This window comes from Anarhichas minor, unplaced genomic scaffold (assembly GCF_050575085.1).
Source record: "Anarhichas minor isolate MPS153535 unplaced genomic scaffold, ASM5057508v1 ptg000026l, whole genome shotgun sequence".
Taxonomy (NCBI): Eukaryota; Metazoa; Chordata; class Actinopteri; order Perciformes; family Anarhichadidae; genus Anarhichas; species Anarhichas minor.
The window spans coordinates 13,797,154-13,814,839 of NW_027466472.1; the positions used below are offsets into that span (position 1 = coordinate 13,797,154).

At 43.7% G+C, this 17,686-nt stretch overlaps 2 protein-coding genes across 5 annotated transcripts; both read right to left on the bottom strand.

The window, feature by feature from the left end:
• Nucleotides 1-772: 772 nt before the first annotated feature.
• socs9 (suppressor of cytokine signaling 9) lies at nt 773-4,214 on the bottom strand. The gene is made up of 2 exons (XM_076099875.1): nt 4,051-4,214; nt 773-2,801 (listed from the first exon to the last, which is right to left on the bottom strand). The coding sequence occupies exon 2, from the start codon at nt 2,635-2,637 to the stop codon at nt 1,003-1,005; it is 1,635 nt and encodes a 544-aa protein (XP_075955990.1). The 5' UTR covers nt 2,638-2,801; nt 4,051-4,214; the 3' UTR covers nt 773-1,002.
• Nucleotides 4,215-4,351: 137 nt separating this feature from the next.
• On the bottom strand, nt 4,352-17,404 carry samd4b (sterile alpha motif domain containing 4B). Of its 4 annotated transcripts, none has more exons than XM_076099872.1 (14): nt 17,082-17,404; nt 14,921-15,456; nt 14,300-14,761; nt 13,863-14,105; nt 13,642-13,751; nt 13,213-13,299; nt 12,697-12,970; nt 12,356-12,441; nt 11,984-12,099; nt 11,627-11,825; nt 11,034-11,160; nt 8,209-8,292; nt 7,718-7,741; nt 4,352-7,299 (listed from the first exon to the last, which is right to left on the bottom strand). In XM_076099872.1, exons 2-14 carry the CDS (start codon nt 15,114-15,116, stop codon nt 7,271-7,273), a joined length of 2,037 nt encoding a protein of 678 aa, XP_075955987.1. In that variant the 5' UTR covers nt 15,117-15,456; nt 17,082-17,404; the 3' UTR covers nt 4,352-7,270. The 4 variants fall into 4 exon arrangements, with proteins under 4 accessions (XP_075955987.1, XP_075955986.1, XP_075955989.1 ...); XM_076099871.1 differs by having other exon boundaries at nt 13,621-13,751; XM_076099874.1 differs by lacking the exon at nt 7,718-7,741.
• Between the last annotated feature and the right edge of the window lie 282 nt (nt 17,405-17,686).

A 17,686-nucleotide genomic window follows, 5' to 3' on the forward strand; every position in this document is an offset into this window, starting at 1 on the left:
CGCACAGCAGGAGGTATCGCAACAAGATGATTTTTCCCCCCCCCCCCTCTACAGATTTGAGTCTTCATCACACTATTTAAAAAAAAAAAGACACATTAACCCTCTGGACTGAAGGAAGATGTAGGATTGGAAACCTCAACAGTCAGATTTTAAGCAACATAAGGTCCACGAATGTCTCGGCTTCATTTGTATTCTAATAATACAGCTGCTTCACCTGCTGCTGACAAGTTCATGAAGGCCACATTGATCCTTTACTTCAAAACTAATGAAGACCGCTGGCACTTGCTGCATGAAACCACAGATGGTTACACAATGTAAGCTGAAAACAAAGCAGCTGAATGATGTTGAATCGGAGCAGAAGATATTCATTAACGTGCTAGTTGTGCAACATCGCACGTTGCATCTTTCCCTGCATTTAAAACACTGAAAACTAATGAGAGCATTTTCATACCTTCAATGTGTGATAAATATCAAGAGCAATCCTTCCACGTTTTAACAGCTTGCATGTGCACCTACCTCTCAACTCCATTATAATCAGCCCTGGGCTCAAAGTGAGAAACAAGGATTCGTTCTTCAAACGTGCCGCACTCCAACGCCTCCATAACAAGAAGGAAAGCGTGTCAGGATGTATTCCACCTTCTCAGCACGTGACTGATGAACAACTCCATTATAATCATCTCAATTGACACTAGGACACTTTCCCCCCATCGTGACACAATTAAGCTGATTTAGTCACACTTGGAAAGACAAAAGGATGTGTGAGGGTCACAGATCTAAATAACTTTGTTTAATTTGAGCATAAAGAACTTTAAAGTGTGCAAGATCAGTGAGATTACATATCGTCTCATCAGTGTAGGTTAGTACAATTGTTAAGACATAAAATAAATAACTATATTGCAGTGTAGGTTAACACAGCCAGATAGAGTGAGGAACAAGAGTCAGTTCGGGGAGCGTTAAAAATGTGTTTAGTAGTTTCTCTTAATCTGTTTTTGTTGTTGTTCTTCATTCCCACCAGGTGTCCATTCGCCGTACACGTACTCTCTGTTTATAGTGGTATTCTTTCAGGTGCTTTTTCAAAGTATTTGGAATGGGAAGCACGTTAATGCCGTCGTAGGTGGTGCAGCTGCTTATGGCCGCTCGGCAGACGTGCTGCAGGCTGAAGGGCTGTGCGCGATGGATGGGGTTGGACAGCAAGGGCTCGAAGAACATGCAGGAGTTGGGGTCCTTGTAGTGCTCCAGCAATCCCGTGACTGTGGGAGCGTGGAAGACACTGGGGTCGTGCACGTCGAAGCTGAAATTGTGGTTCCACTGTTCAATGCGCGCGTGTAGCGAGCGGCCGTAGCGGCGGAAGCTAACGGAGAAGAGGTAGTCTTCCTGGGCAGAGTCACGCAGGAGGAAGGTGCCTTCGGGCTTCCCCTCCAACAGCGTCTCTGCCTCGTAGCGGTCCATCACCCCCCAGTAACACGGCAGGTTGGTGATCTGCAGCAGGTCGGGAACTAAACAGTGAATGTAATCGATCTGTGTGTGAATGCGGTAGCCGTCGTGAGATTTGTGATCCTCAGCCGGAGGAAGTATGGCGCTGGCGGGCACGTTGGTCGCTGTAACCTCTGGGTCAATCACGGGGTCGGGGGTTGTATTATCAGAGGCGGGGGCGGAGGCGGAGGCCGAGGCCACCACTTCATCCAGAGTGTCCAAACAGCTCTGTAGAAGGAGCTGGTGGTTCTGCTGCTGTCTTTGGAGGAGCAGCTGCTGCTGCTGCTGAACGGAGGCTCTGTCGGCCCCGGCCAACTCGTTCATACCGTGAGCCAGCTTGGGGCCGTGCTTGTAGAGGGGGTTGATTTGGGCCGTCACCTCGAATGTGTGGATCTCTGCATTGGGTGGTGGCTCGACACCTTGTTCGATGCTGATGCGCCTGCGCTCTCGCAACCTGTCATCTACGTCCTCCACCACAGTAGGCATGGCTGGCGTAGGGGCAATGCACACCACTGGGGAATCAAGCAAGGGAGGCTGGGTAATGGGGGCCGTGTGTTGCTTAATGAGATTCCACTTCTGAGCCAGCTCCGATCCTACAGGGAAGGGGCAGTCGTCCAACATCAACTCGCTGAGGTGGATCTTGCGCCTCGAGGAGGCGCAGGCAGTCGAGGGAAGAGCCTGTGGAGACGGCACCGGTGCCGTCACGCTGTGCGTCTTTATTGGGAAACACTGCCCCATTGCATCTTGGATTTTTTGCCGGAGAGTGCGACTGCTGCTCGACCCTCTGCTCTCACCTTCACCGGGTGCAGCTGTCTCTGTAGCAGAGCCAACTGTTCCCGGTCCCGGCCTGGACGTGACCCGCTCTTGTCCGAGAAATGAGGCCGCGGCTTCCAACCCCTGCCATCGCCAACTCTCCTTCAAAGGTGAGGAGGAAGATTGGTCCCTGGACTCGAGGTCGCTCAACAGCTCACCGTACTCAAAGCCATCGCTGACCGGCCTCTCGGCTGCTGGTTCATGGGAAGCGAGGCCTTTTTTCTTCCCCTTCACACCTTTCCGTCGACTGCCTGGCTCTCGTCTCTCCTCCGACCGGCTTTGTCTCACCTTCGGACGGGCCCCCCTCTCTCGCTCTTTACCTCGGTTCCCCGACTCCTTTGGTAAGGACATGATGAGTTATGTGGTGAAAAAGCAACAGTTGTGCCACTCCGGGGAGTTGCCAATGGATGACTTGTAATTGCAGTTAGCTTTTGGCAGGTAGTTTCCCATCCACACTCCTTGTTTGAGACGTCATTATCATTGTCCGTACATTCTGGTCACAGAGTTAAAACGACCTGCAAAACAAAATGAGAGTTCTGCTTAAAGCCGGCAATCAACTTCTTAAGATAACATATTCATAGTGAAACGCCTTTCTGAAACTGATGCAATCCAACACAACAGCTCTGCTCAACATGTTTCCTTCTTGAAGGTCATAATCTCAGTTTATGTTTAAAAATGTTGAAGAGTGGTGTACGTTTCAGAGCTGCAACTGATGTTTATTGTCATAGTTTAATCTGTTGATTATTTTCTTTATCAATCAATCTGTAGGTCCAAAAATTGTCAAAAACACCAATCACAAAATCATTGCAGATTAGGAAAACCAGTAAATTCAGACATATTTTTTGTCATTTGATCAATCTTTACTCAAAATAGTCAAAGTTTAATTTTCTGTTGATGTGCTAATTAACTTATCTTTGCAGCTCTAATTGATTCAACTGTATTGTCATTTTGGAGGCTGTTTGTGGTTTAATGTTAGTTGAATTGTGCGTTACATGCTTCTAGTCTTTAGATACTTTGAGTAGTCTATAAGAGGAGAAGAGTTCAAGCACATTCTTTGAATTCAAGGCATTTTGGAACATATTGAGAACACATAGAAGCAAACAACTTCTGGCCCCGTTTAGAGTTTGACAGATGAAACCAACTGTATTGTTTCTATGGCCTCTAACTCTAGACGGAAGCTGTATATACCCTGCCTAAAACACACAACCGAAAACCTGCCCCTAACAAGTAACTAGGTTTAAGTTTATTAGATCAAATGGGACTTCCCTGAAAGTATTATTAGTTATGATGCTCAGCTCTTCTTCTAATCAGCTGGAGTTTTCTCCATAGTAAACCAGGTGTTTTGTCTTTAAAATGGATAATAAACGGTCATGATCAGGGATGGAGCTCGTTCCTCTCTCAAAGAACGTCAACTAGTATTTAAAGTGAACAGTCGATTAATAATTTCCAACTTTTACCACTCAACTTGAGCTAACGTTTGCTAGGGTTAAATACTTTCGAGATGTCAAATTGTTTGAGGCAAGTCGTCGACTCAAATCCCCCTTTATGGTGGAAACTTCCACGCTAGCTATAACATTAGCATTAGCTAACAAGCTAAAATCGTTAGCAAGTAACGCTGTTAGCTGTTTATGCTCGGTAGGCTACGTAAGCAGGGTAGCTAACACTAGCTATCTGCTAACTTGGGTGCTCTTTGCTGCAGGTTATGTTGTCTTCATGGCAACTTATATCGAGCTTTCTCAACCATAGCACAGACTGTGAACATACCGAGCAGTTGTTATGAAGTTTCACGACGCAGGAGCTCCCGTTTCTTCTTGGATAAACTAATGGCCTTAACAAAAAAATGCGGCTAGCTCATATTAGCTTGATAAATTAAATGCTAACGTCGTGCAACCCGGAAGTAAAAAGTAATTACGAGTATTTTTTTTATGGGAACGTCAGAACATGAAGGGCGTCTGTAACATGACAAATGAGAGTAATGGCAAAAACGGACAGCGATTTTTTTTCAGCTGCTAAAATGCGTGTCTCTTGTGTAGCAAAGTAAACAGACACAAACACAAATCACAAGTGAAGTTGCAAAAGAACTGAACCTCTTTATTTGGACTGTCAGTGATCCGGCGGATGCTGCACTTCAGACCATTCACACATATGGGTGACAGTAAAAAAGTAGAGTAAGCATGGGATGCAAAAAGTTCATAAAATATTAGAAAAATGTCTGGGGAGTCATTAGAATTAAATATAAATTGTACAAGACAAATATATGCAATGTAGCCTACAGCTGGCAGCATTTATTCAATAATTAAGCCTGGCAGGGACATGAACACAATTGTGGGTACACTTGGTAGACGTCTCCATATGACACAGGCTCTGTACCTCCTAGTGGATGCTTGGTATGTGAAAAAAACACCAGGCTGAACTCGTGAAGTGCATTTCCCTACTCATTTCATGCCTCGCTGGAATGTAAACATGGAGTAAATATTCCTTGGCCTGTTATTAGTGTTCTGTTTACTCACAATCACATGATTTGTGGCTCAGATAAGCGTCGTCACACCCTGCTGCATCTTCATTATGCACAGACACTTGCAGAAATGTGCTGCACTGTACCTCTGTGTCTATTTGCAGCAACATGTAAGCTATCCAAAGCTAGAGGCTATGAAAAGGGTCATCTGATCCATTTGTAACATAACAGACGTGATATACAGGATAGTGAATAGTTTTTAAAAAAAAAGATAGCCGAGTCTTAAAGTTGTCGGCATTAACTCTCTGAAGTCCCTTGCGGGCATGAGTGTGATGCTTTTAGCAAGTCAGATCTATCCAAGAGCCTGCTCTGAAGAAATTCATGACTAGAATACTACTCAAGACCATTAATTCAACATGTTGAGGATACTGGAGCTGTGCATTTCAGGCACCACATGAACAGTTTATCAGGACATGACAGTTAACAGTTCAATAACAAGGCCAGGAAAGATAATTCTCTCTCTTGTCACCGCATCACCAGAAAAGCAGGCGTTACATGCCTCGGATCTCACTTGGAAAAAAAAAACCCTACTGAGACTCAGACGGAGTCCGTGGGTTATGTAAGGGGGTAGAAGGCTTTTGTTTTCAGGCTCTACCCAGCCAGCTCATGTGTGAGAAGGCGTCAGTTCTTTAATGCGTTACATAGTGAGACAATGGAGTATTCATGACATCACATAACATGAATTGGGCATTATCCCAGAGAGATGTAAACAGTGACATTTAGGCGGTATAGATATACAACATCAGTTGCAAGATTTCTGCTCTCTTAGCTGTTGGGTGACTCGGCTCACCATCAACCACCATGTCCTCTATCTACAACAGTGCTGTATTAGTGTGGCAAAACATGCGATTATAGAAAATAAGCATAAGTTATCAATATCAAGGGAGAGAGTAAAAAATACAATTGGAAAAGATATCTGTAAATAACCATCTTTACTTGACAGACCTCCTATGGCTCTGCTGAAATAAAAGGTGAATGGTTATCTCCGCCTTATGATGCAACCAAAAAGTGATCCGAAAGTTAAGACCATATTACACACACACACACATGCACCTCCGCTCTGCCACATTCAAAGACAGAGGCCGTATAAGACAGTTTTTTTTTTTTTTTTGATTCAACACTGATACCACATGATAATGTTAGGGTTCTGAGACTGAAACACATTGAGACACAAACAGAAAAATATGGACACCGTCAAAGCACCTTGAAAAAGTATGACTCATCAAATCACCAAGTTGGCTGTTTTGAGGAAGAGGGCACCGAGAGGGTGAGGCGCTGCGCTCCGGAGCATTCATTACAAGATCAAGCTTCGTTTTCCCAGAGCCAATCATAAGGAGGCCAGAGGGTTGAGATGGGTTTCATTTAGTTTCCTCACCCAGCATTAGAGTGAGTAAATTGAAAACACTCTAACCTCCTCGCTTTTATCAATTCAATATCGAATCAGCTCTCGCACAGTACATACCTCACCGGCCCTTATTCACCCCTCGGGGGCTTCCTCGGCACAAAATGAGATTCATCATCATTCATGTAGTAGGGCATAAAATAACAGACAAAATTGCAGCTGGCATAAATTATTCGGTCTGCTGTTCTTTTTAAAAAAAAAATAAAAAAAAGAAAGAAAGAAAAGAAATTATACCATTCTGTTGCAGCTCACTACAACTATCCTTCTCAAATAAACAATCGCACAACCCGTCTCTTTGGCTTTGTAGACGTTTAGAGGAGGACAGTCACTTCTGCTTTCACTACGTGTTGCATGTCTGCGGTAGAGATACAAGCGTTTACTCAATTCTTTTGGTCCTCTCTTTCCTCCTTTTGCCACAAAACCATGTCCTCAAGAGCGGATAAAAAGAACCGAGAAATGCTGTAAGTTTCAACCCAACACAAACCCCCACTAGCACTGGTTACAGAACAATCGGGGCGGTTGGGAAGTGTACTGGCGACTGTGTCCTAGGCCCAATTACAGTTTGGTGGCTGATGTCAGAGATCAATTCATAAAAGTGCCTTGCTTCTGGCTGGACATTTTCTGAATCTACATGTTATGTGGTGCAGGGGCTGTGGGCGTCGGTGTGTTCTGGAAAGAAGCCTTGCTCCAAGGCAGGAGGAAAAGAAGAGTAACTCATAGGGAACAGAACCCCTTTAAGACAGCACCAATCCACCGCTTTCCTCTCAGACCACATCCAACTGAGCCTCTGCACGGCATGTCACAGTCCTGCAGGTGACATGGAGCACTTTGCTTCTTTTTTTTTGTCTGTTTTCTGTCCTGCAATATAATAATCATCTGTATTCCATTTTTAATAAACTTAGTTGTATATAATAAAGTACAAAAATATTAGAGAACATATACACAGTTTTTTTGTCATTTTGTAGTGACTGCTTTGCCTGGTTTTCTTTAAGCATACGTATATCTTTGTGCTGGGTGATGAGGAACTGAACAGGCCTCAACTGAAGTGTGTTTTTCCTTTCTTCTTTTCATATTGTTGATGTCCGGTCGGTTCCATCTGAGGAAAAAGATTGGAATGAATATGTTTCAAGACATTTACAATCGTAAAAATACACATTTCATGTGTGGTTCTTCTCCCAAGGCCAGAACAAAAGTTATTGATGCCTTTTTAATGTGTAAATGGGTGTTTTATGGTATGTCAATCAATGAAGTATTTCTTATATCTATTAGATATGTTTCGAGATAAATAGCAGCACTATGCTGAATTAAAGTACATACAATATCCTCCCAATTACTTTGGAGACAAAATATGCATTTGTTCACCTGCCAGTGCTGTGTATGTCAACAGAATGGTGTTTGTTGTGCTGTTTGAACAGCAATCTGTGGATGAATTCCAGTGTGTGCGTCCCTACTATTTAATGTTGGACATCCAGAAAGTAAGCCAAACTAGGCTAAACTAAGCGTATGCTACGTACCTATGTCAGTAACTTTATCTGTCTCTGAGAAAGGAAGGAAAATAGATTAAATGCCTTGAATTTCATTTACATCTGAAAAAAATAAATCATGCAACAGGGATACCTTTCTACATCAGTCACAGAATACTCAGCATGTGTTCGACACCATATGATGCACAAAGGGAAGCCTATGTCTCTCTGTCTCCCTCTCTGTGAGAGCACCCCGACTGTGACTTGACTAATGATATTGCATAATTTAGATGTTATTAAAAATGAATACACAAATAGAACTAATTAAATATGAATTATAAAAGTCAACAGACTTTTTCCATCTCTGTTTGCATGGGAGAACGTGCGTGTGAACAAATTAGCATGTCCCCTGGTGTTCGTTGGATCCATTCTCTCGCGGCCTAGTTATAACACATGAAAAGGTGTCGCCGTCTCGTTGGTAGTTTAGTGGGAGGTTTGCCAGTCGGTGGCCTATTTAGTGGCGGTCTGCTGGGGACACTTACCCCCTAAGGCATGCTCTGTCATACTGAGGCACAGTGACTCCAGCGTGGGGTTGATCTCCAGGTCAGCACCCGGAACTTGGCATTCTGTGGGAATGAGAAGAAAAAATGAAATCTTAGTCCAAAGGAAGTAGAAGTGGAATTTATATTAGTGTCAGGATTGCCAGAAAGTCAATTTCCTTCACACTCTAAATTTACAAAAGCAGATGTATATTCTCTTTCCAAATAAATACTGTCCAACCAGGATTTATTTGCCATTTTTCTATCATCAGTGCACAACTATGTAATATCTGATTTAAGGGGGAAACACCCAGTTTATGTGCGCTGATGAATAACTGGTGTTGTGTGTATGTAATGTTCATAATTCTTTGACCTGATAATAATCAGGAGCAGGTGACTGTAACTGCACCGAGCAGTTCTGCTGCCAGCCACACAAACAAAACCAGATTTATCGTACTGTATCTGCCGCTAATAAGGACCAACTGAGGCGAATAGTGCTGACACACTGAAAACTGCATGCAGCGGGAAACCATATTATTTCTAATGATTAAATGGAAATGAAAACATTGCTGAATGTTATTATTCAGACTGTCTATTAGAGTTCGCAGTTACTTCTGGATTCGACTTTAACCTGTCAAACTGTCAATAATCATGCACACACACACACACACACACAGTCGTTAAAATAGACCTTCAAAAAGTTTATCCTCATTATGAATCAAACAACGTGGGTGATGGTGGAATTAGTTTGAAAGAGTTTTATCATTCGGTCCCCACAAAAAAAAACAAAGACAAAACTACCAACAATAAGACCCCCTTATGTTAAATGAAATTGATTTGTGCTGAACAACACTATTAACAGCACACCAGCACACATATGACCCTTCATTAATCACGATGTTTTCCTCACATCAAAAAATGTGATTTAATGCTAGATGCATTATTGCATTATTCACACATTTCCCTACAATAACCTGCCAGATAAGCTTTCTGTAGAGAGGACTGCATGATGCATAACGACTGCTGAAACGTGCTTTTAAACAATGAACAACATGATAATCACTTGGATCAAACATGTGACATGACGTTTTCTGATGTAAAGGTAGTCTGAGGTGAGGTACTCTAGCTGCATGGCTAAAGTCAAGTGTGTTAAGCGTGAGTCACAGCTTACATTTCACTCGCTTACAAACCAAACCGTGATGACAAGCGGCCACTCAAGACGCACTTAAGATGTTTTATGATGTCAGGGGTGAACTGTCCCGAGTGGATGCAGACATGATATATATAATACTGGTCTGAGGAGGAACAGAGCACGAGTAAGCTTAAAGGTGACACCTCAGTACACAGGGCAGCGATGACAAGTTTAACCCTTGACTGATAATTACCCTCAGTGGCAAGACTGTGCCGTGGTGAGTTATGCATAGACAGGGTTGAATTGGATCATTTTGAGTTTCCAGAAGAACACACGGGTTCACTCTCTTGATGTACTTTTGTTTTGTCTCTTTATTGAGGAACAAGTCTTTTAATAGAATAGAGATGAATGAAGTTACTGGAATATCATCCGAGTGAACTTGTTTCGGTATTTCAGTTTGTCTACTTTCATGTTCCCTCTACACTCGTGTGTCTGTTCCATTCCTTGGTTGACTGAGGGTCTATGATGGAGTTATTCAAATCCATATGGTTACGACACCCCTTTCCAAGTCCAGCCGAGGACCTGTCACATGTCATACCCTCCTCTCTCCCCTTGTTTCCTGTATGTTTCTATACCGCTCTATCCAGTAAAGGCAAAAAAATACCCCAAAATAATCCACCGCCCCAAGCTGCAGACATGGAAAGTGTAACATTGGTGTTTTAATACAAGTTGTGGATTTTTTTTGCTTTCACACAGGATGCTCCGTTGTGGAAACATCCTTTGTTGACTGAAAAATAACAGGACAGATGAATCTACAAAGCTCATGTGTGGCACCTGGCACAGCAGACACAGCAATCCAAATTGATGTATATTGTACGAGGTGACAGATTGTTTACTGAAACATGCCGCCAAGCTGTCTTGTCAATTTGTCCCTGGCACAGAGGGAGAGCAGCTCTCTGGTTTGGCATTATTAGTATATCAAAACTCACCAGCAGAGTCAAATCTCCCAATTCCAAATTATTTCTATTCCGTTAATCATTTCCTGTTCAGCTTGAAAAAATGTATTTTAGTTGAAAAATGAAAAGGAGTTCCAGATAAGCAACATATTGGTAACCCTAGATTTAGGCTGCATTCACACCAATCTAAGCACAGTGTGGGTGTATCATGTTGTGGCCCATTAACACCAAGCGACTGCACAACGATTCACATCTTTTGTTCCCTCACGGCATGGTCCTGAAGCTCTGGATCGCCGGTTACGTGATTGGCCACTGAAGCCAGCTATTGCACCCTCAAATCCATTGTTGTCGATGTAGATGCACGGAAGCGCGGTCAAAAGCAAGAGCAACTCCGCCGAGGTGCACAAGCGTTGCAAAGTGCCTAATTTTCAGGGCACAACAGCTGTGCCCCGAGATAAAAATAGTGCAACTTTTGGAACGCTACAGCGCTCATCGCATGTCATGTGACAGGAAACAACCCGTCACAGCTGTCAGATACCGTTTATTTCTTACTGAAATATAAGTCTACTGTATGTATGTATGTATGTATGTATGTATATATATATATATATATTTCCATGCGTTTTTTTTTTAGACGCAACATGTGAATGAGCTCCTAGTGGGCCTGGGATAGACTGTGGGTAAGTGCACACGCACACCATGTTCAAGAGGAATGAAAGAGGCTTGACCTCATACAATACCTTGCTGCTGGAACATGAGCATGGTTTGCGGGGAAGTGTGAACCGGGAGTGAGTGGGTCCGCTGCACAGAGCTGCGACTCTGACTTGGCATGCTGTTACTGCCCCCAGGGTTGGCAAACCACAGGTTCTATAAAAAGGCAAAACACAAATTCTCATTACGCAAACGCCACTCAACCTGGAACGTTATCTTTCACCTCAGACTCCAAACAGAAGCTATGATAATAAATCAATTCATATCAAAATGTGATTCCTAACCCCGTGTACTGTCGTGTGTGTGTGTGTGTGTGTGTGTACAGATTAAACTGCTTGTTTTCCTTTCAGAACAAATGTTTACTCTGGCCTTTCATGACTCCTTAGACATGTCATCACGCAGGTCAAACCCTTCAGACTTAGTGAATGCACATATTGAAGGAAAACCTGTTTAAAAGTTCTAAACAGTAACTTCAAAAAACAAACAAAAAAAGTCTCCAAACAAATGAAATAAAACACAACATGGTTGATATATTTCCATCAGCTTTGTCCACAATCTAAAGGCAAGCTACGCGTGTCACAAACTGGTGTTAAAATGCTCTTCCATTGACAGGAGTACTGACTTGTCTACCCTGGCCTGCCAGCGCAGGATTAGTGAGTGTGTGGCGTGGAGATGCTCCCCCGATCCCGCCGGGACTCAGAAGACCGATGCGTCCCGCTGGGAGTCCACGAGGAGTCATCTGGAACTGCCTTTGTCCCCGCCGCCCTACAACTCCACTCACAGAGCCTGCTGTGGGGAGCGAGTTGGACCCATAGGTCCAGCTGGAGGAAAAAACATCAGAATTCAATGAGAGTTATCATTTGAAAGAGAAAGTAAAAGTGAGAGAGTAGGGACGAGTGCAGGGAGAATGTAACATTCAGCCGGTCCGACATCTCCCTCGCTGGAGGAGGAGATCAAAGGTACCGAGGGCGAGTCTCACCCTTTCTGTCGGTACACAGGCATGTCCAGCATAGCTTTCCGAGGGAACAGGCGGAGCAGTTTGAGGACCTGCTGCTTCCAGGACACCAGCCTTTTCTTCTGAGTTTCTGTGAAGGCCTGACACAGACAAAGAGACAGCAGAACAAAAAACATTCAATTTCCAAGAGCATTAACAGATCCTTCTGGAAATGAAAAAAAAACTGTTTTATTCTTCATTTTAAAAGAGAAAATAAACTATAAATTATTACAAGATTCTCCATTACTAACAATTCATGTAAATTTGTCTTTATGCTATTTCAAAAATACACAAATGCATGCACACACACGACCTAAATATATTAAGCAAATGAAAAATGTATCTTCAGGTTCTCACCTCGTGTGTCAGACACTTCTCAATGAGCTGAAGGTAACAGCTGATGTTCTCCTCATCTGGCCGTGACACCAGCAACTGTGTGCACACTGAAACAAAAAGAAACCACAGGGTATGTATGTTAATATCAATTAGGTAGATATGGATCTGAGAGATAAATGTTCATCTGAGGGTAGATATGGATAAATTATTAAGGATCTATACGTTTTATGTTGAATGCTGAAATGGGCATAAAATGTCGTAACAGCATTATTACAGTGTTTTGTTAGCGCTTCCTATTAGGACTAAACACATAACTACCTCTGGAGTCGATCTACGTGTACTCAAAAATATCTTACTCTCACCTTTACCCATGACGCGGGTGAACTGTCCAGCAATGTCGCCGTCTGAGATGGGTGTGGCGGAGGAGTCTCCATCACAGGGAGGTGGGTTGTGGGACTGGAAGCCCTCTGAGGCCGGCTCTTTGTCTGCTCCTGTTTTTGTGGCGTCTGACGGGGAGGTGGCTGCGTCTAGGGCGATCTGCGCCGCACTGGGGAGGCTGGCGGTCTTAATGGGTGTGATGATGATCTGTTGTAGCTCTTGGAGGGCGTTGCGCAGGTTGCCCCCTTCCAAAATATCCTGCCATGAGATGACAACGTCAGTGTATAAGCTATTCAGAGCTCGCTCTGGGTTTAAGGGTGGTGTTGTGTGCAGACGGGAAGATATCCAAGCTGTAGCTCAGCATTTCAACATTTTCTACGCCGACGAGCAGAAAGGGAATTGCTCAATGCAACTAAATAAAGGGTCACATGATCGTCAACGAGTACATACTCGGTACTTTTTTTTTTAAATCAGTACAAGCGAAAATGCCATTGAATTACCTTTTCTAGAGACTTGAGCACACTCTGCCTCTCTCGCAGTTTCTGGATACTCAAGGCGATCTTATGCCGCGCTCCTTTGGTGACGTTCTAAAAAAGGAGAGAGAGAGAGAGAGAGAGAGAGAGAGAAAGAACCAAGATGCCTTGAGAAGCAGACGAGTCATTTCATGTGAAAACACTGTGCAATTCATACAGTTACAAAATAACAAACCTAATCACCATTTGTTTCATTAAAGCCAAGGGGCAGAGGCAAGATCGCACTATTTGTATGTGTGACTGGCTCAATATAACCGTAGGGTGCGTCGCTTAATTTCATGCCTCATTGAGAGTTGATGTATCATCAGGTTTGAGGACAGTAATGTTTAAAATTGATAAGGAGGGTGGAGTGATCAAAGCCCCAGTGTACAGTACGTTGTAAGGAGTCTTAAGAACCTGCGACTCCAGGTGGTGCTCAGTGAGAATCATCATCTCTTCATAGGTCATCTGGGAGAAAAGTGATGCATATTTATGAAGGCGGAGACTCTTCAACCATGCAGGAACATCTAGAAAAAAAATACAGGCAAAGGACACAAAAAAAGTAATGTTACATTTTGGCTTCTATCACCACAGCTGTCGGCCGCACGCCTTGGCTCAATTAGGTAATGAACTCTGACCTTTCATGCCACTGCCATCCTCCTGGAAGGTGTTGCGAGAGGAGCCTTGTTCTTCTGTCTGCTCACTGCCCGAGGAGGCTACGCTGCTCTGGGGCGAAAGGGGTGCGTGGTCTGTTAGAATGAAGTTCTGCCGGCCCCCTATGTCATCCTGGCTGACCCACTCGGAGACGCAAGCCTGGGGACTGGAAGGAATAACGGACATGGACTTCTTCAGAGGGCTGGGCTGCATGTGTCCACCGAGACCTGGCCAGAGAAACAATGAATATATGAGAAACCACAGGAATTCTGGGGAATTTGTGTGAAAGAAATTTAAGAAATGTGAAAACTCTAAGATTTTTAACAACAAGCAAACTGTTTGCACAATATGGGGGGGTGTCTGGGTTGTTTCTTTATGTTTTCCCCCAATGTGAAAGATGGAGGAGAAGGGCAAACATTACCTGTGTTATTGCTGTTGATGGGAGAGGACATCCCGCCTGGGAAGGACATGTGTCCGTTCTGGCCCGCTGGAGACGTGCTGGATGAGTCGTGCCAGGCGTGACCGGGGTCCAGAGCCTCGGCAGAGCTGGGCCACTCATCTGAGCCCTGGCGTGGGTGGTAGGGGCTAGACGGGGCCCGGGGGGCGTAGCCACTGGATAGGTGCTCCTCCAAGTGGTTTAGCCACATGGCCAGAGAGGTGCGGTCGTCCAGTGTTGTGGCCGGGTGGATGAGCGCGTAGGACAGCAGCTGCCTGCTTTCTTCCACAAACAGGCTGCTCTCGATAGTGTGACTCAACACCTTCTGCAGCAGCTTCATGTACTCACATTTGGCCTCGCTGTTGCGCGGCTGCAGCAGAGGCAGGTGGGACAGCAGCAAGGACACAACCTTCTCCTTTGGCTCCTGATGCCACTGGCTGACAATTGCTGACGACAAAGGGCAAACAGAGAATTTCACCGGCAATTCGTTTTGAATTACTAGTTTGTTCAGTTTTAGGAAAAGATAGAACTAACAGTGTTTTATAATCAGAGATAATCAATAATATCTAATACAATACTCCTATAATCAGAAAACTTCTCAGCTACCTGCATTGTTGGCCTCAGCTTCGAGGATGTGGATCTCTGTGCAGTCTGCCAGCCAGTGTTCAAGGCAGATGTGTAAGAAGCGAGCCTGGGTGCGCGACACCCTCTTCAGGAGGGACAACAGTGCCACCGTCTGTTCACACTCATTCCAGCCCTTGAACCAATCTGTGAGGATACCTACCTGGTCTCGGAACATCATGGCGTGTCTCCTTGGTGAGGAGAACAGGAATGTGTGGATGGGGAGGGGGGGGGGTGTACTGGAGAGACTGCTCTCTCTCTCTCAGACACAGACAGGCTCAGTCTCACCCCGCACAGCGGGGTCGTATTTGCAACAGTCCTGGGATCCCCTCAGACTGGACCGAGGGGCCCTCACATGATTCAGGTGCAGAAGGAGCTGCAGACAGGGATGCCGTGTAGATTATCGGGGAAGATGTCTTGTGAAGTGAGGCTTTAAGTGTGTCAATCGTAGGTGGCAGCGACACAAACAGGAAACGCTTGGTTTTTCACTGTGGCATGTTCAGGATCACATCATCTGTGCCCTATCAAAATCAACAAAACGGATAAAGAGAAAAATCTTAAATGACAATTCAGCCAATGTCTACATCAAGTATAAAATATAAACCAACCCAATATTTACTTAGTATATATATATATATATATATATATATATATATATATATATATATATATATATATATATATATATATTCTAATTTTACTGCATTCAGCATGACAACAACCACACATTTATATAAACAATGAACACAAGTGCTTTGACGGATTAAGTTGATCTATTCATCCCACAGACTTAGTGCTGGAATATGATATTAAGACAGTCTTGTTTGGGCACATATGTTTTATTTGCCTGAAGGCCGCAAACAAGAGTCATAATTTGCATAATGATGGAGATAGATCATCAGCTTCAGTGAGTGACAAACTGAATTTACAGCAACAAGTTTATAGAATCATACATAAATAAGAGATTATAGCACACACCAATATAGGAAAGACACACTGCTTCCACCTTTTATGGTATGCAAAGAATGGCAGGGATCAGTAACTGTGACCGCAAGTGTTATTTGAGGTAAGCTTTACTAATAAACATTAGCACTCATAGAGACTCCTATCATAATGATAAGGGCGCAAGTCGATCACAGAAGGAGTGCCAAACACTTAATCCAAAAGATAAGAGTCCAGGTCATTACCACTGAAATAGGCTTCTAAGGACTGTCTTCAGTGCACTGCATTTACAACAGGTTGGCTAATTATAAGTCACTGTTTATCCGCTACTGAAGACAAGTAGAACACCAACATGATGACTAACAAGCAAGGGTATGTTAACGTTCAATGCCAAAACTAGTAAGTGCCATCAATGCAAACTGTTATGAGATATTTTGACTGAAGAACAGCCCTGTGTCTGACGATAGGCTTTGGTCAGAAGACAGTTGTCATGATTATCCCTGCGAGACAGGGTAACATTAAACCCGGGAGCCCGGCAATAGATAGCAAATAGCCAGAGTTAGATTGGTCCAGTTATGTTATTCTTAATAACATATTAATTATGTTATTCTCAATAACACAACTCGACTTTTCATAGCAAATCACGTGACCACCCCAAACGAGGCCTCGTAAAGTGAGGTGTCGCGCTCGTTTTGAATACGGGATGTTTTTGCCCATACTGCCTTAATATTTCGCTGTAGACCCTTTGTTTAAAAACGTGTTACTGAGAAAATAGCACAAATGAAAGCGTCAAATGACTAACTAACTAAGTGTTTCACCATGGTTCTCCGACTTAATCCACCCATACAAATGCAGGTTTAGCCAGCAGGTGTCGACATTCTTGACTGTATCAAATGCTTCGAAACAGTAAAACATTTTAAACACACAATTGCTTCATAGTGATTCCGTGCTTTAGGAAGCTTCGTTTCCCCCATCACCAGCTCGACCAGCAGAGTAAGCGATGAGGGATTCAGGATTTGTTTAGTCCTTCGTTAACGCTGTTGCTAACTGTTACCCCTTCTCTAACGTTTCGTAACGTTACTTCAATCTTAGCGGTGCAAACAGGCACGTTTAATCGACAGCCGGTTGTAGCTAGCTAGTCAACTGTGTGGAGTTATGTTAGTTGTGATTAATAATGAACAGACTCAAAAGGTTTGTTGTTTACCTGTGTCAGTTGTCACTGGTTAGCGAGCTAGGCTAACGTGCTACTGCATAGCTAGCTCGACGGTAGGGATCGCTAAGTGCTAGCGCTAGCTTCTTAGCTAGCAAGTTTTGCTAACAGATGCAATAACGTTAGCTTAGCTGAAAGAAGCGTAGATCTCGATCCCATACGAGGTACTCCTACGGGTATTCCGTTACAGCGGCAAGCTCCCGCGGTTTCAAACAGGCCATGTTAAAGAAGTTATGTACAAAATGTTTATTGCAATGCAGAAAATAAAGAGTGTACGCCTGGAGAAATCTACTTCGATTTTGAGTTGACGCAAGACGTGAGTACGACGTCACACGCCTGGACAGTACGCAATGTTTTGTTCCTCCCACTGTCTAGGAAATAAAGTATCGCTAACACCCTGATATGTAAACACATGTTGCATAGGCCCATGAGCTTTATACCGTGTTCATGAAGTAACTGGTAAACACACAATGTATTTTTGTTGAAGTAAAAGTCGGCACTATGGGCAAAAAAAACATTATAACCAGAAGACGTCAAAAAAACGCTGACATTGCATTTTCCCAAGGCCCAGGGTGATGCCCTAAAATTGCCCATTTTGT

What these genes read in the sequence shown, in the direction of transcription:
- socs9 (XM_076099875.1), bottom strand. Translation starts at nt 2,637, where the DNA reads ATGTCCTTACCAAAGGAGTCGGGGAACCGAGGTAAAGAGCGAGAGAGG.
- samd4b (XM_076099871.1), bottom strand. Translation starts at nt 15,116, where the DNA reads ATGATGTTCCGAGACCAGGTAGGTATCCTCACAGATTGGTTCAAGGGC. An exon ending in TTCTTAAGACTCCTTACAAC is followed by an intron (nt 13,300 to 13,620) that starts GTACTGTACACT and finishes CTCCTTTTTTAG; the next exon opens with AACGTCACCAAAGGAGCGCG. An exon ending in CCTGTGTACCGACAGAAAGG is followed by an intron (nt 11,826 to 11,983) that starts GTGAGACTCGCC and finishes TTTTTCCTCCAG; the next exon opens with CTGGACCTATGGGTCCAACT.